At 41.4% G+C, this 25921-nt stretch overlaps 1 protein-coding gene across 1 annotated transcript in view; it reads right to left on the bottom strand.

The window, feature by feature from the left end:
• Positions 1 to 21194, bottom strand: part of LOC140209541 (CMRF35-like molecule 5) — a 36226-nt gene extending 15032 nt beyond the window's left edge. The window contains exons 1-3 of the mRNA XM_072277802.1: positions 21112 to 21194; positions 8694 to 9014; positions 2489 to 2555 (exon numbers count right to left, since the gene is read on the bottom strand). Coding sequence (XP_072133903.1) covers positions 2489 to 2555; positions 8694 to 9014; positions 21112 to 21190 — 467 coding nt within the window. The 5' untranslated portion in view covers positions 21191 to 21194. The remainder of the gene's footprint in view (positions 1 to 2488; positions 2556 to 8693; positions 9015 to 21111) is intronic.
• Positions 21195 to 25921: the final 4727 nt, after the last annotated feature.

The following is a 25921-nucleotide window of genomic DNA, read 5'->3' as shown; positions in this document are numbered from 1 at the left end:
GGTCCCAGAACAGATCCTTGTGGGACACCACTAGTCACAATCCTCCAATCTGAATGTACTCCCTCCACCACCACCCTCTGCCTTCTGCAGGCAAGTCAATTCTGAATCCACCTGCCAAACTTCCCTGGATCCCATGCCTTCTAACTTTCTGAATAAGCCTACCGTGTGGAACCTTGTCAAATGCCTTACTAAAATCCATATAGATTTTAGTAAGGCATATAGATCCACTGCACTACCCTCATCTATATGCCTGGTCACCTCCTCAAAGAACTCTATCAGGCTTGTTAGACACGATCTGCCCTTCACAAAGCCATGCTGACTGTCCCTGATCAGACCATGATTCTCTAAATGCCTATAGATCCTATCTCTAAGAATATTTTCCAACAGCTTTCCCGCCACAGACGTAAGGCTCACTGGTCTATAACTACCCGGACTATCCCTACTACATTTTTTGAAGAAGGGAACAACATTCGCCTCCCTCCAATCCTCCGGTACCATTCCCGTGGACAACGAGGACATAAAGATCCTAGCCAGAGGCTCAGCAATCTCTTCTCTCGCCTCGTGGAGCAGCCTGGGGAATATTCCGTCAGGCCCCGGGGACTTATCTGTCCTAATGTATTTTAACAACTCCAACACCTCCTCTCCCTTAATATCAGCATGCTCCAGAACATCAACCTCACTCATATTGTCCTCATCATCATCAAGTTCCCTCTCATTGGTGAATACTGAAGAGAAGTACTCATTGAGGACCTCGCTCACTTCCACAGCCTCCAGGCACATCTTCCCACCTTTATCTCTAATCGGTCCTACCTTTACTCCTGTCATCCTTTTTTTCTTCACATAATTGAAGAATGCCTTGGGGTTTTCCTTTACCCTACTCGCCAAGGCCTTCTCATGCCCCCTTCTTGCTCTTCTCAGCCCCTTCTGAAGCTCCTTTCTTGCTTCCCTATATTGCTCAATAGACCCAGCTGATCCTTGCTTCCTAAATCTCATGTATGCTGCCTTCTTCCTCCTGACTAGATTTTCCACCTCACTTGTCACCCATGGTTCCTTCACCCTACCATTCTTTATCTTCCTCACCGGGACAAATTTATCCCTAATATCCTGCAAGAGATCTCTAAACATCGACCACATGTCCATAGTACAATTCCCTGCATAAACATCATCCCAATTCACACCCACAAGTTCTAGCCTTATAGCCTCATAATTTGCCTTTCCCCAATTAAAAATTTTCCTGTCCTCTTTGATTCTATCCTTTTCCATGATAATGCTGAAGGCCAGGGAGCGGTGGTCATTGTCCCCCAGATGCTCATCCACTGAGAGATCTGTGACCTGACCCGGTTCATTACCTAGTACTAGATCTAGTATGGCATTCCCCCTGGTCGGCCTGTCCACATACTGTGACAGGAATCCGTCCTGGACACACTTAACAAACTCTGCCCCATCTAAACCCTTGGAACTAATCAGGTGCCAATCAATATTAGGGAAGTTAGTCACCCATGATAACAACCCTGTTATTTTTGTACCTTTCCAAAATCTGCCTCCCAATCTGCTCCTATGTACCTCTGCTGCTACCAGGGGGCCTATAGAATACCCCCAGTTTAAATTCAGACAAATAGTTTTCATAGAAATTTAACACTCATAGAAAATTTCCAATTTATAAAAGATTTCCAAATTACAAACTACAAAGGATTTCCTAAAACAAGTGCACGGTTATTTGGTTATAAGTGCAGTTATTACAAACTAGAAGAACATACCAATGAGTTATCGCCAACAACTCTGATCTTTTGGAAAGGTCATGCAGCTGTGCTAAAAAGCTGAATTTAACACTAAAGCATCTCAGGTCCTGGAAAGCGAATATCCGTGACAATATTGTCTTGCTTCTTACTTTTCTTCAATAATATAACATCCTCTATGAAAGATTCCCACCATCAAATTCAAAGTAAATTTGTTATCAAAGTATCCTACATATATGTCACACATAGTACAATGAGATTCATTTTCACCATCTGACCCATGCTATCCTTTCACAGCTACTATCAGGCAGCACATACAGACTTTCCACACCAGCAGGTTTAAGAACAGCTACTTTCCTTCAACTGTTTGGTTCTTGAACTAACCCGAACAATCTTAAGCACTACAGTTCAGCAGCAGTATGAACACTTTGATAAAACTGTGCACTAAAATGAAGATTTTTCTTCTAATTGTGGTCTTGGAAAATAGTGTACAGTTTATGGGTGTTTTGTATGCTCATATGATGCGATGTGTCCGTGGTGTTGTCACAAGTAAGTTTTTCATTGCACCTGTACATACATGTCAAGCTTGACTTTGACTTTAACTTTCTCAGTTTTATCCTCACAGTTCTACTGCTAAAACTACTGATGTTTACAGGGTGCAGAAACCAGAATCCAACTGTTTACCCAACACTGTCTGCACCCACAAACCGTGATAGTGACAGTTAACTGGCTGTTCTCCATTCTACCATTACCTTTGACTTGGCGGATGAACTGTTCCCTGAACTTCATAGGGCAGTGTAGGTGAAAGTGTTGTCAGAGCTGGAAAAACAATAACAATGTAAGTATTTCACAGACTATATAACTTTATATTCAGTAGAAGCGTAATGCATAAACACTAGAAAGTCTGCAGATGCTGGAAATCCAAAGCAACGCACACAAAATGCTGGAGGAACTCAGCAGGTCAGGCAGCATCTATTAGTAGACATTTCAGGCCAAGACGCTTATTCAGGACTGAGAAGGAAGGAAAAGATGCCAGAATAAAAAGGTGTGGGGAGGGGAAGGAGGCTAGTTTGCAGGGATAAGTGCTGGCAGGGAGATTAGTGGGGAGGGATGAATAGACAGGTGAATTGTGGAGGGAGCAATCCCTACAAAAAGCAGAGTGACGGGGAGGTAGAGATATGTTTAATGGTAGGATCCCTCTGCAGATGCTGGATATTGTGGAGGATAATGTGCTGGATGTGCAGACTGATACATAACGCATTTAATGATAACATTTTGTCTTTATAAATTTGATTTTATATTCTTCTAGACGAAACCCACACAAAGTTTATTGTGTTTGGGTTGATTGGGTTTATATTCCTCCTTTGACAAAGTGAGACCTACCATAGTGTCAGGTCCAATCGGTAGAGATTGGACAAACTGTTGGAGTGTAGTGACATGGTGAGCATTTTACTCAACTATTCATCCAGTCCTTATTCAACTATTAATTCATTCAAGCTATTATTAGTTTGGTTAATGAACCGCAGGCACCAATACCAGTAACACAATAGGAATTTAATAAATCTGGCTAAAATGCTAACATGAAACCAATATATAAAAATGTATCTAATTCAATGGCACTCTTTTTTTTGGAAGGAATTCTATTCCCCTTTAAATGTGTCCCCAGGCTCATAGCAATATTATTGTCTCTTATTTGCTTTCTGAAATTGCTGGCAAGTGTACAAACTTCCTGCGGGATTGCAGGGAAGATGATACATATATCAGTACCAACTGCTGAAATGGGCATTCTACTCCACACTCCAACACAGCAAGAGACTACATGCGGACAGTGGGAAAGGAATTACATTCTGACTGTCTTAATAAATTAGGCCATTTGGCCCATCAAGTCTGCTCTGCTATTCCATCATGACTGATTTATTATTCCTCTCAACCCCATTCTCTTGCCTTCTCCCCATAACCTTTGACACCCTGACTAATCAAGAACCTATCAAGCTCTGTTTTAAATATATACAGTGGCTTCCACAGCCATCCGTGGCATTGAATTCCTCAGATTCATCACCCGCTGGCTCTGGAAATTCCTCCTCATCTCTGTTCTAATTGGATCAATTGGACGTTCCTCTATTCTGAGGCAGAGCTTTCTGTTCTGGACTCACTTACCACAGAAACAATTCTGTCCGGATCCACCTGTGAAAGTTTTGTATCTGGTGCAATCTCTGCCTCATGATTGTTCAGCAAGGAGGAGGAGCTTTCAAAATTGCACTGTGAGCCTTGCGTCCCTTTGCTTGGGAGAAGACTGTTGTACACAATAAATAGGAGTATAAACATCTCCCAAACTACATACTAGCCAGACCAATCAAGCATCTCCTGCCCCACCTAGGCAGAATCTGTGGGTCCTACATTAGCCGTCTCAAAACGCATTAACTAATGTGGAATTAGGTCACCTTTCATCTCAGACAGGACATAAATCTGAGGATATATTTTACTGCTTCCCTCTGTTTAGGATTATAATATTTTGTTGTAGAGAGGTGGCCTATTGTTCATCCTGCCTTTCTGTCCATACCATCTCACAATGCTACCTCCATAAGACTGCAAGGCTAATCTATTTCTCTCAGCCCCAATCTCCTATACCACTTTGTGCCCTGACCAATCAAAACTCTATCAACCCCTGCCTTAAATATAGACCATAAGACATAGGAGCAGAATTAGGCCATCTGGCCCATCGAGTCTGCTCCGCCATTCAATCCTGGCTGATCCTTTTTTCCTATCTCCTCCTCAGCCCGAGTTCCTGGCCTTCTCCCTGTAACCTTTGATGCCATGTCCAGTCAAGAACTTATTAATTCCTGCCTTAAATATGCCCAAAGACCTGGCCTCCACAGCTGCATGTGGCAACCAATTCCACAAATTCACCACCCTTCGGCTTAAGAGACTCAACCTCCACAGCTGCCTGTGGCAATTTATTCCACAGATTCTACACTCTATGCCTAAATAAATTCCTCCATATCTCTATTCTAAATGGCCATCCCTCTATTCTAATGCTGCGTCCTCTGGTTTTAGACATTCCCAGCACAGGAAACATCCTCTCCACATTCAATCCATCGAGGCCTTTCAGCATTTGACAGGTTTCAATGAGATCCTCCCTCATTCTTCTGAACTCCGGTGAGTATAGACTCAGAACCATCAAACACATCTCATATAAGTCTTTTAATCTCTGAATCATTTTCGTGAACCTCCTTTGAACCCTCTCCAATGTCAGCACTTTCTTAGATAACTGGCCCAAAACTGCTGACAGTACTCCCAGTGAGGCCTCACCAGTGCTTTATAAAATCTTAATATTACATCCTTCCTCTTACATTCTGGTCCTCTTGAAATGAATGCAACCATCGCTTTTGCCTCCCTCACCACAGACTCAACCTGCAAATTAACATTTAAGGAATCTTGCATGAGCTTTCCTAAGTCCCTTTGCATCTCAATTTCTTTTTGTATTTTCTTGCCATTTAGAAAATTACCCTTTTATTTCCTCTATCGAAGTGCATGACCTTACACTTCCCAACACAGTATTCCATCTGCCACTTCTTTGCCCACTCTCCTAATCTGTCTAAGTCCTTCTGTAGCCTAATGCTTCTTCAAAACTACTTGCCACTCCACCTACCTTCATGACAGCTGCAAATCTGGCCACAAAACCATTAATTCCATCTTCCAAATCATTGACATATAACATGAAAATAAGCGAACTCAACACAGACCCTCTGGAACAGCACTAGTCACTGGTAACCAACCAGAAAAGGCTCTCTTTATTCCCACACTTTGCCTCCTGCAAATCAGCTAATGCTCTATCCATGCTGATATTTGCTTGCAATACTATGGGCTCTTAACTTGTTAAGCAGCCTCATGCGTGACACCTTGTCAAAGGCCTTCTGAAAATCCAAGCACACGACATCCACTGATTTTCCTTTGTCTATCCCGCTTGTTATTTCTTCAAAGAATTTCAACAGATTTGTCAGGCAAGATTTTTCCTTACTGAAACCATACTGACTATCGCCTATTTTATCATGTGCCCCCAAGTACTCAGAAACCACATTCTTAACAATTAATTCCAACATCTTCCCAACCACCAAGATCAGAGTAACTGGCCTATAATTTTCTTTCTTGTGCCTCTCTCCCTTCTTGAAGTGTAGAGTAACGTTCACAATTTTCCAGTCCTCTGCAGCTCTGCTGTCATCCCTGCTAGTGTTCCCTTCCAATCAATTTTGACCAGCTCCTCTCCCATGCTTCTGTAATTCCTTTTGCTCCACTGTAATATTGATAGATCTGACTTCAGCTTCTCCTTCTCTAATTGTAGGGTGAATTCTATTATATTACGATCAGTAGCCCCTAAGGGTTCCTTTACCTTAAGCTCTCTAATCTATTCCAGTTCATTGCACAGCACCCAATCCAGAATAGCTGATCCACTAGTAGGCTCAATTACAAGCTGCTCTATGAAGCCATCATATAATTATTCTGCGAATTTCCCCCTTGGGATCCAGCACCAACCTGATCTTTCCAATCCACCTGTATATTGAAATCCATTATGACTATGGTAACAACACACATAAAAGTTGCTGGTGAACGCAGCAGGCCAGGCAGCATCTCTAGGAAGAGGTACAGTTGATGTTCGGGCCGAGATCCTTCCAAAGGTTCCTGACGAAGGGTCTCGGCCTAAAACGTCGACTGTTCCTCTTCCTAGAGATGCTGCCTGGCCTGCTGCGTTCACCAGCAACTTTTATGTGTGTTGCTTGAAATTCCAGCATCTGCAGGTTTCCTCGTGTTTGCATGACTATGGTAACATTGCCCTTTTGACATGCATTTTCTATCTCTTGTTGTAATTTGTAGACTACTACTGTTCAGAGGTCTGTTTATAACTCCTATCAGGGTCTTTTTACCCTTGCATTTTCTTAGCTCTACCCACAACGATTCTACACCTTCTGATCCTATGTCACCTTTTTTTAATGATTTGATTTGATTTTTTACCAACAGAGCCTCCCCACCCCCTTGCCCTACCTGCTTGTCCTTTTGATCTCCTGTCTGAATGTTCCCTGCTATTCACAGAGTCATCGTGTTTTAGAAAGTTACTTTGTGGAATCAAGTCTTTTAGGACCACAGAGTCCACGGCAACTATCAAACACCTAATTGCACTATTCCTTCCCATCTGCTGATCAGCTGTGTCCTCCCTCACCCCATTGCCTCCCATATTGTGTTACTCACCTGCCAAATAAATACAGTGGCCAATTAATCTACAAAACCTGTACACCTTTGGGATATTAGAAGACTAAGGAAACACACATAGTTGTAGGAAAAATGTGCAAACTCCATGGAGACAAGATGAAAGTCAGGTCATTGGAGCAACAAGGCAGCAGCTTTGCTAACTGTTCCAATGTGCTCTTACAATTAATATAGTGAGATAGTCCCAACCATTATACGTGAATTCACACATCAGATTAGTAAAATTGAGAACAATGCAATCTTTCTACATTTGTCCTTTAACATGACAGTAGTACATTTAAATGAGCTATAATTTGTTCATTCATTATGTGCCGTATCGTATGATTATTCTTGGCAAATTTTTTGTACATAAGTTGTTTGCCTTTGCCTTTGTCTGGGCAGCGTCCTTACAAGATGGGTGATCCCAGCCAATATCAATAGTCTTTAGAGTTTGACTGCCTGGGCATCAATGGTTGCATTACCAGGACTTGTGATAGGTACCTGCTGCCTGCATGACCATCCACCACCTGCTACCATGGCTTCATGTGATCCTCATTTGGGGGCTAAGCAGATACTACACCTTGCGCAAGGGTGATCTGTAGGCTGGCAGAGGGAAGGAGTGCTTTCTACCGCTTTTGGTAGAGACTTTTCTCCATGTCTCCACCCAAGAGCTGTTATTACTTATTTTAAAAAAGCTCTTGTGCAGAAGGCATATATCCAGCTCTACTTCTCAGAGTTCCTCCCTTCCTTTTACATGCTGGCTAAAAAAAATCCTTGAAGTTTCTTCCAAAAACATTGAATTTTAACTCAAAATAGGTATCTAAATTTGCAGCAACACACATAAAAGTTGCTGGTGAATGCAGCAGGCCAGGCAGCATCTATAGGAAGAAGTACAGTGACGTTTCAGCCCGAGACCCTTCGTCAGGACTAACTGAAAGAAGATCTCCTCCTCTCCCTCCCACTTTCAAATCTCTTACTAGCTCTTCTTTCGGTTAGTCCTGATGAAGGGTGTCGGTCCAAAATGTCGACCGTACCTCTTCCTATAGATGCTGCCTGCCCTTCAGCGTTCACCAGCAACTTTTATGTATGTTGCTTGAAATTCCAGCATCTACAGATTTCCTCATGTTTGCGTATCTAAATTTGCAATTGTTTAGAAAAATGGCAGTAAGCCAGCCAAGTATTGCTTATTTATAACCATTTAATCAATCCCTTCTCTAAATTAGAGTGCTGCCCTATTGTTAGGGTGTACTCTGGAGTGATGCAATATAGCAAATATTAATTTCATTAGCACCCAGACTTCAGATCTGAATGTGGACTGTAGATTGAATTTAAAATGCAGTTGAGAACAATGGTCTTCCTGGAGATACAGACTGAGGTTAATTGCAAACCAGGAAACACCCATTCAACTGAGATGAATGCATATGCCCAAATACAGCGCAGAATGACACTCATTTTGGGTGTGTTGTTGTGAAGATCTAGGTATCTGAAACTGTGTGCAACTCAAAGGAAGCATTATGAATGCATTGTCACCAGAGAAATTCTGCTGTTGTTACCTTTGTTCTTTAACATGTAAAATATGATCTAATGTTGGTTCAAGAGGCCTCTGCCAAGAATGTCTCCTGTATAATGCCTGCTTGTTTTGCTCAATAAAAACTTCTATGTCCACGAGCTTCAGTGTGACTCCGGTGACTTCATTCACAGTCACAACGCTCATCTTACCTTCTGTAATATTCAAGTGTAACTCAGCCATTTTGTCAAAACCGAAGCTTGTAATACCACACCAGTAATGCCCTGTGTCCCTGATTGTTAGTTGGGTCATGGTAATGAAAAGTTCTGCAGTGGTTTGGTTGTCCATAATTGTGATTCTTTTGTCTGTGCCATCCTGCTGGTTGCTTGAACAGGCAATAACACTGCACGATCTCCAGCTGGACCCCTTGCACAAGTACTTTGCATAGTTTTTGTAATAGGCATGATACTGGCATCTTATGGTGACCGTTTCTCCTACCGTTCCAAATACTTGCTCTGGCCCGGTTATTCCAGCTGCAAGTAAAAGAGCACATTTTAATATTTTTTTGCTTGGTTTTAATTGCCACATATACCAAGAAACAGTTAAAAACTTGTCTTGCATAATACAAGTCTAATCAGTACACAGTGCATTGAGGTAGAACGAGGTAAAGCAATAACAATGCAGAATAAATTGGAAAAACCACTGAAAATTGCTGTGCAAGTGAATGATAAAGTGCAAGATCGTAACAAGGTAGCTGCGAGGCCAAGGGTCCATTGTACTTTACAAGAGATCTGCTCAAGAATCTGAAAATAATTTGAGTGCAGTTCCTTAGACACTGTGCTAAGAAACTGGAGCTGGAGTGTGATGACTTCCGGTTCATATGGAAGAATGAAAAAGTGATGGGTAGGAGCTACAGGAAGGTAGTGACCCTAAGTTGCAGAAGGGAGATACCTGGGTGACGGCCAGGAGAGGAAAATGGAAGACGAGTCAGTACAGAGTGTCCCCATGGCCGTTCCCCTCAATAATAAATGTAATGTATGGACCTATTCCTTTTAGAGCAATGACTCCCTTTAGCACTAGGTATGGACTGTCTCTGCATGCATATTGATCTGTGTCTATGCATGTATATTGATCTGTGTCTATGCATGTATACTGACCCGTTGTCTACACATGCACATTGACCTGTTGGCTATGCATGCGTATTGTTCCATCTCTCTCACTGCAATGCGAATACACCAGTTAAAGCCATCTCCCATATACGTGCTTTTATTTTATTGATGTGTAGTTGCAAAGGCACAACGAGTTGGCAATGTGCATGAACCTGAATGTCAGAAAATATCATGAACTGCACTGACAGTTACAGGATGAGACAGTGAGAGGAGAGAGTTAAACAGTACAGAGAAGGCCGCCACAGACACTAACAAAGGGTCGCGTGAGTAACTGCGTAGAACACAGTGAAACATAGCAATAGCTTTAGTCAAAGTTTAATAGTGCTACTGAAGGCTGGAGGTCATATATCGAGAGAGTTGAACTGTATTGTAAGGCAAATGACGTGGATGAGCAAAAGATAGCCGCAGGCTTCTTAGCTTAATGGGTGCTATGACATACAGTCTCTTGCGCAACCTAGTAACCCTTAAAAAGCCAGTCAGCTGGCTCTGTGGCTCAGAAGGGAAGAGTGGAAAAGAAAAGTGCAATAGTGATAGGGGTTTCCATAGTTAGAGGGGTAGGCACAAGATTCTATGGACATGCTTCAGATACCTGAACGGTAGGTTGCCTATCAGATGCCAGGGTCAGAGTGTCTTGGATTGGGTCCACACCATTCTAAAAGGGGAGGGTGAGCAGCTAGAAGTCGTGGTACATATTGGTACCAACAACACAATTGGAAAAGGGAGGAGATTCTGAAGAGAGGATATAGGGAGCTTGGAAGAAAGCTGAAAAGCAGGACCTCCAGGCATAATCTCTGGATTGCTGCCTATGCCACATGACAATGGAGATAAGAATAGGGTGACTTGGCAGATGAATGCGTGGCTGAGCAATTTGTTCAGGGGCAGCATCTCTGAGTTCTCTTCTGGGGCAAGTGTGACCTGCAGAAAAAGGACAGTTTACACCTGAACCCAAGGGGGACCAATATCCTTGCAGGCAGGTTTGCTACTGCTGTTGGGAGGGCTTGAACTAATTTGACAGAGAGATGGGAACCAGAGGATGGGGCAGTTGGTATATAAGCGGATGCAGTGTGTGGTGTTACTGTAAAGAAGTGCAGGCAGATGATAGGGCAAAGTTGAAGTGTAACATGGGAGCAAAATCTAACAGGGTGATGAACACAGGACTGAAGGTGTTATATTTCATTGCATGCAATTTATGGAATAAGACAGATGATCTTGTAGTGCTGCTAAAGATTGCCAGGTACAACATTGTGGGCATCACTGAGTCGTGGCTAAAAGAAGATCCTAGCTGGGAGCTTAACATCTAAGGATTCATATTGTATAGAAAGGACAATTAGGCAGAGGGGTTGGGGGGTTGGGTGGCTGGGTTGGTTAAAAAAAAATCTAGAAAGAGGTACATAGGATCACGGATGTAGAATTCTTGTCGGTAAAGTTAAGAAAATGCAAGGGTAAAAGGACCCTGAAGGGAGTTATATACAGGCCTCCAAACAGTAGCCAGGATGTGGGATAGAAATTACAATGGGAGATAGAAAAGGCGTGTAAAAAGGGGAATATTACGATAATCATGGGGGTTTCAGTATGCAGGTAGATTGGGAATAATAGGTTGTTGCTGGAGCCCAAGAGAGGGTATTTATAGAATGCCTACCACTTGGTTTTTGAGAACATCTTGTGGTTGAGCCCACTTAGGAAAAGGCAATTCTGGATTGGGTATTGTGTAATAAACCAGATTTGATTAGGGAGCTTAAGATAAATGAACCCTTGATAGGCAGTGATGATAATAGATCATTAAATTTCCCTTTAAGCCACATACTTTTAAATGATCTTAATGAACTAGTAATTTCACAATCTTCTGAAGGAATCGGCAGACTTAACCTTCAAGCATGTAGGTTTGGCACCTTTAAGCAGATGAAGGTATATTGCCCTGGTTGGAAGGGAGAGAGGAGGGGAGGACTCCAAGTCAGGCTGAAACAGTCTGAATGAAACTCTCTCTATCATGTCATCAATTGTACAGTTGCTGGAGAACAAGATTGAGCACCTAGGGGCAACGTTGCTGTACTGGAGAGAAATGAGGAATTGCTGTGGTCTGTGTTTCATGGAGATATGGCACTCTGCTCACGCTGGGTACATCAGTAATACCTACTGACTTCTTGATATACAGGATGGTGTCCTGTGGGGGCATGCCTTCTTCTGATGGTCAAAAGTTGGTTCTGTTGTGATTGTCTAGTTTAGAAACTGCAGCTGCTTTTCTCATTGGTTAGCTGCCTTGGTGTCCAGTTTCATATATCCTGACTATATAAAATAGCACGTGGAAGGGGCTTGCTCTCTCCTCTTTTGTTTAACTCAAAGGTGCACATGGCCGTTGGGAAGGTATGCTCTGTGCACTCTTTTAGCTAAGTAATGTTTGTTGAATATTCAGCTTTTTAGTGTCTGTAACCTGGAGAACATACTGTAAATGTTTCATCGAATGTTTTACTCTTTGTAAATTAATGTCTAATATACCTATTCATGGAGACCAGAAGACCATAAGACCTAGGAGCAGAATTAGGCCATTCAGCCCATCGAGTCCACTCTGCTGTCCCATCATGGCTGATCCCAGATCTCACTCAACCCCATACACCTGCCCTCTTGCCATATCCTTTGATGTCCTGATCGATCAGGAAATGATCAACCTCCACCTTAAATATACCTATGGACTTGACCTCCACCACAGCCTGTGGCAGAACAGTCCACAGATTCACTAATCCCTGGCTAAAAAAAAAATTCCTCCTTACTTCCATTATAAAAGATCACCCCTCAACTTTGAGGCTGTGCCCTCTAGTTCTGGATAGCCCCACCATTGGAAACATCCTCTCCACATCCACCCTTTCTAGTCCTTTCAACATTCAGTAGGTTTCAATGAGATGTCCTGCATTCTTCTAAATTCTAGAGAATTTGGCCCAAAACTGCCAAATGTTCCTCTTATGTTAACCCCTTAGTTCCTGGAACCATCCCTGTGAACCTCCTCTGGACTCCTCCAATGACAACACATCCTTTCTGAGATATGGGCCCAAAATTGTTGACAATACTCCAAGTGTGACCTGATTAGTGTGTCTTATAAAGGCTTAGCATTATCTCCTTGTTTTTATATTCTATTCCCCTTGAAATAAATGCCAACATTGCATTTGCCTTCTTTACCACAGACTCAACCTGTAAATTAACCTTCTGGGAGTCTTGCACAAGGACTCCTAGTCCCTCTGTACCTGTGATGTTTGAACCTTCTCCCCATTTAGATAATAGTCCACACTATTGTTCCTTTTACCAAAATGTATCATCATATATTTCCGAACACCGTATTTTATCTGCCACTTTTTTTGCCCGTTCTTCCAATTTGTCTAAGTCCCGCTGCAATTGCATTGCTTCCTCAATACTACCTACCCTTCCAGCAATCTTCGTATCATTCACAATCTTTGGCACAAAGTCATCAATTCCATTATTTAAATCATGGACAAACAATATGAAAAGTAGCAGTCCCAATACTGGCCCCTGGGGAACACCACTAGTCACAGACAACCAACCAGAAAAGGCCCCTTTTATTCCATCTCGCTGCTTTCTGCCTGTCAGCCTCTCTGCTATCCGCTATCCACGTCAGTATCGTTCTGGTAATGCCATAAGATTTTATCTAGTTAAGCAGCCTCATGTGGCACCTTATCAAATGCCTTCTGAAAATGCAAGTTAATGACACCCACTGCTTCTCCTTTGGCCACCCTGCTTGTTACTTCCTTGAAGAATTCTAACAGATTTGTCAGGCAAGATTTCCCTTTACAAAAACCATGCTGACTTTGACTTATTTTAACATTAGTCTCCAAGTACCCTGAAATCTCACCCTTAATAATAGACTCCAACGCTTTCCCAACCACTGAGATTAGGCTAACTGGACAATAATTTCCTTTCTATATCATTTGTGCTTTCTATATCATTAGCCGAACCCACAAATCTGATTCAACATTACAGATAGACTGAACTGCTGTTTCAGAGAAGGCTAAAGGTGGGAGGGGTTGGGAGGGGTGCTGTCTGTGTTTCATGATAAACGCTTTGTGGTGCTCAGATGTGGCAATTTTGTTGCACTCTCATTCCCCCTGACTTGAAAAATCTAATGATTAAGTGCCAACTGTTCAACTTACCAGGAGAGTTCTTCGCTGTGATCTTGACAGCAGTTTACATACCACCAAAAGAGGACACTAATCAGGGGCTCAAAATATTGAATACTGCCATCGCCAAACAAGAAACAGTCCGCCCAGACAAATTTCAAATCATGGTCAGGAAGTTCAATCAGGATTGTTTGAGAAAATCGCTGCCCGATTATCATCAGCATACAGCCTACTACAGCACCAGGGGTCCCAACACTGCTATACTATGGTAAAGAACACCTACTGTTCCATGCCCAGACCACATTTTGGGAAATCTGATCGCCTGGCTGTTCTTCTCCTACCTGCATATAGCCAGAGGCTAACGAGCAGATCCAGAGATTGTTGCCTTTTGCACATTGGCTCTTTGTTCATCCTGTTGGGTGCAGTCTCATTGATTCTATTATGTTTCTTCAGTTTACTGAGTATGCCAGTAAGAAAAAAATCTCAGTGTTGTATATGGTGACATATAGAGTATGTACATGGGAAATAAATTTACTTCGAACTTTGATCGGAAATGGTCTTTCTGGAATGGCTCTGGAAGACTGGAAAATTACAAATGTCTCTCTACTCTTTAAGAAGGGATGGAGGTGGAAGAAAGGAAATTGGAGGCCAGGACTCCAGATGTTGGAATCCACTTTTAAGAATGAGGTTTCAGGATACTTGGAGGCACATGATAAAATAGGCCAAAGTCAGCATGGTTTTCTTTAAGGGAATCTTGCCTGACAAATCTGTTTGAATTCTTGAGGAAGTAGCAAGAAGGATGGACAAGGGAGAGTTAGTGGATGTCATTTACTTGGATTTTTGGAAGGCCTTTGACAAGGAGTCACCCATGAGGCTGATAAAGAAGCTAAGAGCCCATAGTAGTATAGGAAGGATACTAGCATGGATAGAAAGTTGGCTGATTGGTGGGAGGCAAGGAGTAAGAAATAGGAAGCTTTTTCTGGATGGCTGATGGTAAATAATGGTGTTCTGTTCTGTTATATGTCACTGATTTGGATGACATAGAAACATAGAAAATAGGTGTAGGAGTAGGCCATTCGGCCCTTCGAGCCTGCACCGCCATTCAGTATGATCACGGCTGATCATCCAACTCAGAACCCTGTACCAGCCTTCCCTCCATACCCCCGATCCCTTTAGCCACAAGGCCCATGTCTAACTCCCTCTTAAATATAGCCAATGAACTGGCCTCAACTGTTTCCTGTGGCAGAGAATTCCACAGATTCACCACTCTCTGTGTGAAGAAGTTTTTCCTAATCTCGGTCCTAAAAGGCTTCCCCTTTATCCTCAAACTGTGACCCCTCGTTCTGGACTTCCCCAACATCGGGAACATGACAGGACTGATTACTTTGTGGTGAAATTTGCAGACAATATGAAGATAGGTGGAGGGGCAGGTTGTGTTGAGGAAGGAGAGAGCCTGCTGATGGACAGGCGGATAGGGAGAATGGACAAAGAAGTGGCAGATGGAAACAGTGTAGGGAAGTATATGCCCATGCACTTTGGTAAAAGGATTAAAGGCATAGACTATTTTCTAAACAGGGAGAAAATTCAAATTCAGAGGTGCAACGAGTCTTGGTAGTCCTCAAACAGGATTCCCTAAAGGCTAACTTGCAGGTTGAGTCGGTGGTGAGGAAGGCAAATGCAATGTTTGCATTCATTCTGAGAGAACTGGAATAAAAGGGCAAAGATGTCATGCTGAGACTTTATAAGGCATTGGTCAGACTGCACTTGGAGTTTTGTGTGTAGTTCTAGTCTTATTGAAGAACAGATATGCTGGCATTGGAGAGGTCCAGAGGAGGTTCATGAGAATGATTCCAGAAATGAAAGGTTAACATATGAGGAATGTTTGATGTCTCTGGGCCTGTATGTACTGGAATTCAGAAGAATGGGGTGATCTCATAGAAACCTATTGAATGCTAAAAGGCCCAGAGAGGGTAAATGTGGCGAGGACATTTCCAATAGTGGGGAGTCTAGAACCAGAGGGCACAGCCTCAGAATAGAGGGACATCCATTTAGAACAGATATCAGGAGGAATTATCTTAGCCACATGTTATTGTATCTGTTAAATTCTTTTCCACAGACGGTTGTGGAGGCCAAGTCGTTGAGTATATTTAAAGCACGGTTGATAGGTTCCTGATTAGTCAGGGTGTCAAAAATTACAGGGCGCGGGCATGAAAATGGGATTGAGAGGGATAATAAACCAGCTACGATGGAATGGTGGAGCAGACTCACTGGACTGGACGGCCTAGTCCTGCTCCTATGTCTTGAAGTTTTATGGTCTTATAACAGTGAGATGGAAGCTGCACTTGATCGTGGTGATACGGGCTTTCTAGCTCCTGTACAATTTTAAATCACGGAGAGCTTGTGCTGGCAATCAGGTAACAGCACTACTTACATCACAGTATTTTACCACATCAAAGGCCATTCAGCCCATTGTATCCATGCTGTTCCTGGAAAGGGATATTGCCACCCAAGCATGTTCATAAATTATTCTTCATCTTCAAAGTTCAGCTATTTCCTGCTTTGCCAGGCAAAGGGAGAGGATGGCAAGAGAATTCATTTGTTTTCAGCCAAGCACTTCACTCTGGTTTAGTTCCAGACTCAGATTAGTTTATTGTGATAGATAACCTGCTGCCACGAAGTGCTTTGCTCGCGTGAACCTCATGAACTAAATAGTTTATGGAGTTTGATTTAGCTGAGTGTCAGCCATTGCATTTGGGAAAGTCAAATCAAAATAGTACTTTCACAGTAAATGGTAGTGCTATAGAACAGAGGGATCTTGGAATTCAGGTACATGGTTCCATGTCTACCTGTGACTCTATTTTCAGAGAACAATGAGAGCAATGTTGTGCTGATCTTTTCGCCCACTCCAAGGTCATTCTAATGCTTCTCTCCCAAATAACCCTTCTTTATTCTTTCACCCATGTGCCTATCTAAGATTTCCTTGAATGTCCTGAATATATCTACCTCTTCTATTACCCTTGGCCCTGTGTTCCACATATCCACCACTCTTTATGCAAAAAAAACCTTACCTGTGACATCCTCCCTACACTTTCCTATAATCATCTTAAAATTATGCCCACTCATGTTAGCCATTTTTGCCATGGGATAAAGGAGCTGGCTGCCCACTCTGTTTATACCCTTTGTCATCTTATACACCTTTATGAAGTCACCTTTCATCCTCCTTTGTTCCAAAGAGAAAATCCCTATTTCCAACCTTTCTTTTTTATCATGGTCTCTCTGACAAACTGGCTTAGGGTCTGCACCCAAAAATATTGGACCAGAAATCTTACAAGAATGTGCATGCAGTTATCAGTGGGAGTTTATTACAAACAAGAGAAAATCTGCAGATGCTAGAAATCCAGAGCAACACACACAAAATGGCAGCATCTGTGGAAGAGAGTACAGTCGAAGTTTTGGGCCAAGACCCTTTGGCAGGACTGGAGAAAAAAAAGATGAGGATTAGATTTAAAAATGTGAGGGAGGGGAGAGAGAAACACAAGGTGATAGGTGAAACTGATCAAGAGCATGTGAAGTGCCGTGGATATAGGTGGGAAGGAACTGAACCAAGGGGGATAGAATGGAGTTGAGGCATGAGGACAGGGGGGCAGGAGCAGGCAGAAACAATAGACCTACCAGGACAGTCAGGTTTGTGGATCTTACGTAGGAGGTAGAAGCAAGCAGTGAAGGGTAAAGGAACTATGAATTTGGTGGCACTGAATGGGAGATCTCCAGAGTTGATGAGGTCTGTAATGAAAGTTGTTTTGTATGGATTAGCAGAGAGAGAGGTTGGGACATCTTCTTTTAATGAGAGAAGACAGATAGTACAGAATAAATACAAGAAATTCCTCAGGTGCTGAAAATCCAGAGGAACACACAGAGGAACTCAGCAGGTCAGGCAGCATCTATGGAAAGGAATAAACAATTGACATTTTGGGCCAAGATCCTTCACCAGGACTGGAAATGAAGAGAAGAGCAGACATTGTTTTGGGATCCTGGGGTTCTGAACCATGAGAACTCTGTGCATATCAGAGATTCAGATAAAGCATTGAAGTAAATACAGTTGAAGATTACATGAGCAAATTAATCAGAAGATTAAAGGAAGCTCCTGGTGCTTTCTGGTAGGGTGCCGAACATGTAAGATAAGTAAAACCTTTGCCTTTTAATTATGTTCTGAATAGAATAAGGCTTGGATTTAACTGCTGTCCTCAAAAAAAGCAGTTGAAGAAGAATGAATCATGGCAATTTTGGGCCAATTAATTTGCAACGAGTCATCACAGAGCTGGAAGATGGCTTCCTGCATTGTTTCATTGCAAGCCATCTAATCAAGCTAGGTGATTTAACAGATGACCTAGAGGGTGTTCACCGTCCAAGGTTGAATTCAGGCACATTAGCTGAATCAGGACGTCAAACAATTTGCCTTGACATTGACATGTCACTTGTTTCAATCTGATTCAGGCAAGCAGCCATCTGCACTTAAGAGACTGATTTCCCACTCCTCAGTCATTTCCAAATTGTTTGAATCTTGTCCTACTCTAGGTTGTGAACAAAGAGTGAGCTGAACACACTTCAATGTTCCTTCTATCCATTGGCATGTTTGTGGGAAATGTGTAATTTGCAGGACATCAGCATGTTTCTAAACATTGAACCACTGCGCCCTCCCCAGTTGGGAAACAAATGATCACTGACATAGACTTTAACCAGCATTGCTGGGAAGTTTGCCAGTGGCTAGTTTCTCAATCACAGCTGGAGCCTGTAACTTCTTTTTTAAGTTGTGGGGCCTGATGCATTTAACAAATGCCCCAGCATCAAGGGCATCTTCAAAAGGTGAAGCCTGAGAAAATTTATATCTGTCCTGAAGAAGCCTCACCACCCAGGACGTGCCCTCTTCCCATTACCACCGTCACAGAGGAAGTACAAGAGCCTGAAGAAAGATACCTGACATTTTATGAATAGCCCCTTCCCCTGTGTCATCAGATTTCTGAACGGCCCATGAGCCCGTGAGGACTGCTTCAGTATCTTGCTCTCTTTTTGCACTACTCATTGATTATTTTTATACTTCTTATGTAGCTCGTGATTTCTGTCTGTACTTCAGTGCTCTATTGCTGGAAAACAACAAATTCCATGCCATATTTCAGTGATAATAAAGCTGATTCCGATTCTGCCTCCCACCACCTCTTCTTCTCTTTCTTCTGGATGCTCATTGTGATCACTGCTGAAAAACTCTATACCACAGTTAGAAAGTATTACACCTGGGCAAGTGGGACCAGCATAGATGTAATGAACACCTAATGAAATGGCTGTAACTACAAGATTTATGACTCAATAAACCCAACAACTTGATTCCCTGACCGAGAACTGAATCTGGCTCATGGTGATGAGAGTGATAAATCCTAACCAGGAGGCGTTGGGTCAAAAGGCTTGATTCCATCCTGTCTCAAGGATCAAATTTATTCGCCAATACATTTACATATATTAGGAATTCGCTATGGTGTGTTGGTGCGACATGCAGCAGAAAAACAACACCATCCAACAATAACGAATAAAGAACTTTATAAAAAGTAAAGTTAGAGGTTAAAGTACAAATATGGAATAAAATGTGCGCCAATGCAGTTCTGTGCAGGAGTCTTAGGCACATTTATATAGCTAAGGTGCCTAAGAGTTTTGCACAAGTACTGTGCTAATTTTATGTATTGCACTGTACTGCTGCAGCAAAAAAAAACAAACTTCATGACATACGTGAGTGTTGATAAACCTGATTCTGATATGGGTCTTTATTGTAGATTGAGAGTGGGAAGGGGTCAGGGAGAAGAGAATTACGGTAGGGAAAAGGGAAAGGAAGAGGGCAGGGAGTGGGAAGCACCAGAGAGACATTCTGCAATGATCAATAAACCAATTGTTTGGAATCAAATAACCTTGCACCCTGTCTCAGGGTTGGGTGTGTCTGCACCTATTGTACCCCCTGATTCCCTTAATATCCAAAATTTCATTGTAATACCTGAAGAACATCTCCAACAGGAGAAAGCCAAAACACTCCTTGATAAAGCAAAGTCCCCCTATTTATTATCAAAATCAGGGGGAATTGGTGACAAGAAGTAATCCACTTCAGCCACATCAACACTGGTTACAAACAAATGGATGGGTTACCTTATTAATTTTCACAAAATCATAGCTGCATCTACAAGGCACCAATCAGGATCACAGTGAAAAGCCATGACTTGCCTGACAGAGTGCCTTCAAAGGTAAATCTCTTTGTTTGCTTAGAGCTCCTAGTAATAGGTATCTCATCCACCGCTCACCTACTGCAGGACATGCTACTTATAGGAAAGAGTGATAGTTATTCCTCGGTAATAATCAGTAGAGTATGAAGGAATATCTGGTCATTATTATATTGCTGTCTGTGAAAGCTTGAAGATTTGCAGAGGGGATAATATCTTTGGAGATGTGAGGGGCAAGTTCTTTACACAGAGAGTGGGTTGGGTGCTGCCTGGGGTGGTGGTAGAGGCAAATACATTAGGGATTCTTTAAGAGACATTTAGATAGGCACAAGAATGTGAGGGAAATGGAAGGATGTGGACATTGTGTAGGCAGAGGAGATTAATTTAGCTGGCCATTTGATTACTAATTTAATCGGTTTGGCACAACATTGTCGGCACAGGTCTGTTCCTGAGCTGTGCTATTCTATGCTCTATGTTCTATGTCTTACATTATAACAATTACTCTATATACCACAGGGCTATGGGTAACCCTAGGTAATTTCTAAGGTAAGGATATGTTCTGCACAGCTTTGTGGACCGAAGGGCCCATATTGTGCTGTAGGTTTTATATGTTTCTGTAAGCATAAAGACATTAGGGATCATAAAAAAATTGCTACATGAAAGTAAGTATTCCTTCAATTTTTAAACTTTAATGAGAATTAAAACACATATTTAATTTTATTTTATTTATTGAGATACAGGGCAGAGAAGGTCCTCATGCCTCCCCCCCCGCCCCAGCTGCACCACCCAGCAATCCCCTGACTTAGTCCTAGCCTAATCACTAGACAATTTACAATAACCAAGTTATCTACCAACTAGTATGTTGGTAGGTTGATTGGTCATCCTAGATTGTTAAAATCAAACTGATTTTGACAGCATCAACTTTAATGAGTACACCCACTCATATCACTGACTAATAAGGTAATGCAAGACTTGTCAAATATGAAACATAAGCTTTAAAAGTCATTTTATAAGTATGGGACAGAGTTAATAAATTAATTCCTCTTAACATTCCAGATGGAACACCATTGTAATTGTTTTGCTTACCTGCCAATGAAATGCTGATGAAGATGAAGATAAGTTGAATGAGTTTCATGTTTAATAATAATCTACTAATACAGGACATGATTGCCACTTTGCACAGTCCGACTTTATCCAGAAAATGTTATTTGCTTCTTATCTGGATATCACGAAATGACATGTTTGTTCTCAATTGCGCAAAGCCCCTGCAAGGTTATTTGATGGCAAAGGTGATACTGTAAACATCACTGAACTTTTTCGCTGGAGCGAGATTGTACTCCATCAGCTGATATTTCAGGGCTTGCTTATTTGCTGTCCTTCCTGGAGTCTCAAAGGTCGATCACCACTACTAGAAGTCGGGAATCAGAGCCAATGAATGAGGGGGTTGTGCCTAGAAATTCACCTATATAATATCATACAAGAGAAAACCCGCAGATGTTGGAATTCAAAGTAATACACACAAAATGCTGGCGGAACTCAGCAGGCCAGGCAACATCTATGGAAAAGAATAAACAGTTGACGTTTTGGGCTGAGACCCTTCTTCAGGACTCCTGATGAAGGATCTTGGCCTGAAGTATTGACTGCTTACTCTACAAAAATGAAACGTTGGAAGATTTGCAAGATCCATAATGTGGATTGTTGGCTGCTGAGGAGTGCAATAGAACAAAGTGATAGGGGTAGACAGATGCATAATTCCTTGGAAATGACATCACAGCTATATAGCATATTAAAGAAAGTTTTTGGCACATTACCCTTCATAAATCAATACATTGGGTAGAGAGGATTGTATAAATTGTTGAGATTATATACCATTGTTGAGGTTTAATTTGGAGTAATGTGCACAGTTTTGGTCACCTACTTCCAGGAAAGATGTAAATAAGACTGAAAGAGTGCAGAGAAAACTTATGAAAATGCTGCTAGGACTTGAGGACCTGAGTTTCCACGCAAATTTGTAAAGGTTAGGACATTATTCCTTAGAGCTTAGAAAACTGAGGGGAAATTTGATAGAGCTATACAAAATTATGAGGGGTATAGAGAGGGTTAAGGTAAGCAGGCTTTTTCCACTGAGGTTGGTTGAGACTCTATCTAGAGGTCATGTGTTAACAGTGAAAGGTAAAATATTTAAGGGGAACATGAGAGGGAAATTCTTCACACAGAGGGTGGTGAGAGTGTGGTACGAGCTGCCAGTGGAAGTGGTTATGGACTGGGTGCAGGCTAATAGGACCAGGCAGATTAATGGCTTGGCATGAACCAGATGGGCTGAAGGGCCTGTTCCTGTGCTGTAGTGTTCTATGACTCTATGACTATGAACTGCTCCCACAAACTAAGGGCTCAATTTCGAGGACTCTTCAGCTCATTGTCTTCATATTTATTGCTTTATTATGCTTTCTTTTTCTTTATTTTTTTGTATTTGCATAGTTTGTTGTCTTTTGTACAGTGGTTGTTTGTTTGTCCTGTTGGATGTGGTCTTTCATTGATTCTATTGTGTATCTTGTATTTACTGCGATTGCCTGCACAAAAAAGGGAATCTCAGGATTGTACATGGTGACACATACGTACGTTGATAATAAATTTACTTTGTTCTTTGAATGCAGGCTTCAATATCTGAGTGATGAAAGATGGAAAGGAAAGCCACATACAATAAACAAGTGTTTGTAAAATTTTAATATCATCATGGAAGTAAAGAATAGCACAATCATTTAAACATGAAAAGTGATCACACAAATAATAAAAAAATCTGGAGACTAGTAAATCCTCTTTCAGCTGTGAAATTAGATTAAAAAATGTAAACTAGCCTGTCATTAGTACTATAGAAAATACATTAGGTAAATTATATTCTGATTTCTAAACAACTGAATGTAGATTTCATGTTTTAAATTCAGTAGCTATTACATTTGACATTTTAAAACATAATTCTATGGGTTATTGTCAAGTTCTAGATGAAAATGCACAAAAACAAATCGGATTTCAAAGTCATTTGCAGAAATGCAGACTTCAGTGCTGCTTATGCATCAGGGAACACTTTTTGTTGCTCAAAAAGAGTTTAGAATACAACTTATTATTAACTTGGCATAAAATGCAATGCTGTCTTCTTCCCAGTTACCCATTCTAACACAACTAATAGATTCAATGAAGCCTCAGATCCCCTACGTGATAAATTATGAAGATTCAGTTCATTCTCTGCCTCTGATTGATTGTGTGTTTTACACTATACGCTGTATGTTTCTTCTTTACGCTCTTACACTCAAGTGTAAGACACAATGTCCTACAGATAAGCCATGCTGCTCAGCCAGGCAAAGGGTTTTGACTACATAGTCTAAGATTATAATACTTAAATTATCGGTGATTAAAGTATCCAATTGTCTGGATGCCAATTGGCTCTCCACTTGAAGGCATCTTGCAACGGTGCTAATTGGTGATCATTATGTTGTATTACACGGGCGTCCTCATCAATTCCAATCTGAGTTATACGTTAACGGTTTATTAATGTTAATTCTTAAATAATCCATTTTACACATTGCAGATGTAAATCTCCACAGATGTGTGTGGGCAATGCATGATGTTGAACTGCGGACAAATTAATACTTCAAGTTTGATTTTTGGTGAAATTAGTTGGAGTTTGTTCCTTGAGGATAATAATCAGACTGCGTTCAATATAAAGACCATGTGAGGATTCAATTTCTGACTATACCATTCAATATAGAAATTATGAAAGAATAACTGGCCTTTCAAATGTTTATGTTTCATATGAGTCTCACCCCAGCCCAAGCACAGCTTTTCTTTATTACTACATATTCTGTCCCTTATCTCTTATGTTCTTAAGGAAACTGGTTATCTACCTTAACCACACCATTTTGCGATGCATTCTACATTCTGCCCCCTCATTGGCCTGCTTAATCTAAAATGATTGATGAAAAATATTCTTTCACAGATGTCTTCCCTGCTCAAAACTCCCATTTATCTGTCTTTTCTGCAAATGGAGCAGTACTGGAACAAAGCCGATCAAAGATTTACTGGGAAATAAATATTTAATTATTTGAATTCAAAATTTCCAGGATGGAACTCATCCTGGTGTGGGAGGGCCATTTAAATCCGTTATTTTGAGAGTGTTGCTTTAATTTTAAATTAAGGAACATTATCTTTGCTAAGTCAGCACTCCACATAAAGGAAGTGTCAGAAAAATGAGAAACACCAAGGAAATTGGTGACCTTCTGAGCTCCTCCAACATTTTTTCTGTGTTAATCTGGATTTCCAGCATCGGCAGAATCTGTGTTTGTGATCATCAGTTGAGCTACTGAGAATCATTTCAGGCTGCCACCACTCATCGTCAAATGCTGTGATAGAGTGGTGCTAACACAATACATTCCCAAGCACATTATCATTGTTGACTGTAGTACAAATGATCTTTAACAATATTCAGTTGTAAATTCTTAACTCTTGGTTCCTGCAGTTGGCAATGTGTGGAGTTAATTGCTGCTTAGTTATTGGTTACAGCAAGATGGGGATGGCATCCAGTTGTAGGAACCAAGAGTCTAATTTCTACTCCTCTCTAAATGTGCTAATGAAGAATATGAGCAGCACTCATTCAGGGCTGGAATAGCAAGTTGTGTCAATGCTGCATTAACATTTCTTAGGTTTCCAGCAGGGTCCAGGTGTCAATTTTAACCGATATTTCGATGACAGACTCCCTGATGAAGATGACGGAGTTTGTCATTGAAGTGTCACTTAAAATCAACACCTGACCCAAGTAGAAGCCTGAAAAGAGTTTGTGTGTAATATACTCCACGAAGTCACGCGATCATTGTGTTAATACCAGTTCTTTCCAATGTAGTAACAACTTGTGTTAACTCCACTGATTACCAAATTTAGTAATTAATGGTATATTACCTCCTACTACCAAACTCTGTAAACAATAGCTATAATACCATTTATACCCAGCTGCAATATTTACTGATGGTAACACAATTCATTCCCAACTGCAGTAAATAATAAACTTGAGAACGTCTGCAGGTGCTGGAAATCCAAATCAACACACACAAAATTCTGGAGGAACTCAGCAGGTCAGGCAGCATCTATGGAAATGAATGAACAGTTGACTTTTCAGGCCGAGACCCTTTTATCAACACTCATTCCCAGTTTTGAAAACCATTATTGCTAACACCCCTTATACCTCACTACAGTAACTAATGCTCCAAACATTTCCCATTAACAACTTGAAATAGGAAAACAATAGTGTAAATGGCAACTAATTGTCAACTGCAGTAACTGACAATAGCATTATCTTTCACGAAATGCTGGAGGTCAGGCAGCATCTATGGAGAGGATGAAAGGTTTCAGACCAAAATGTCGGCTCTTTGTTCCTTTCCATAGATGCTGCCTGAGCTGTTGGGTTCCTCCAGCATTTTGTGTCTGTTGCTCCGGATTTCCAGCATCTGCAGAATCGCTTGTGTTTATGGCATTATCAGTACTGTACTTACTAATAGTGTTCACACCCCTGATTTCTGACATATTTTAACAACAATGTAACCACCAACCACAGTAACCAGCTGGTTTAACACCACTCAGCTCCAGTTGCTGCAACCACTACTAATTCCCAACTGAATGGTAACCAATGTTACTCTTCATCAACTATTGAAAACATTAATACTATCACGGACAATTACTCAGTTCAGTCATAATTAGTCTCGACACTTTGCATCCCCAATTGCTGCAAACAATTATGTAAGCATCCCTTATTGCCAGCTGTGACAACCAATAGTGAGAATGCCATTCATTCCAACTGCAGTAGCCAATGGTATCATCACCATTCTTTGACAACTCTATTTGCAAATTATGT

The sequence above is a fragment of the Mobula birostris genome, chromosome 14, assembly GCF_030028105.1.
Source record: "Mobula birostris isolate sMobBir1 chromosome 14, sMobBir1.hap1, whole genome shotgun sequence".
NCBI lineage: Eukaryota > Metazoa > Chordata > Chondrichthyes > Myliobatiformes > Myliobatidae > Mobula > Mobula birostris.
Note: the sequence above shows the minus strand (reverse complement) of the source record. Positions and strands in the feature narration are given on the sequence as shown.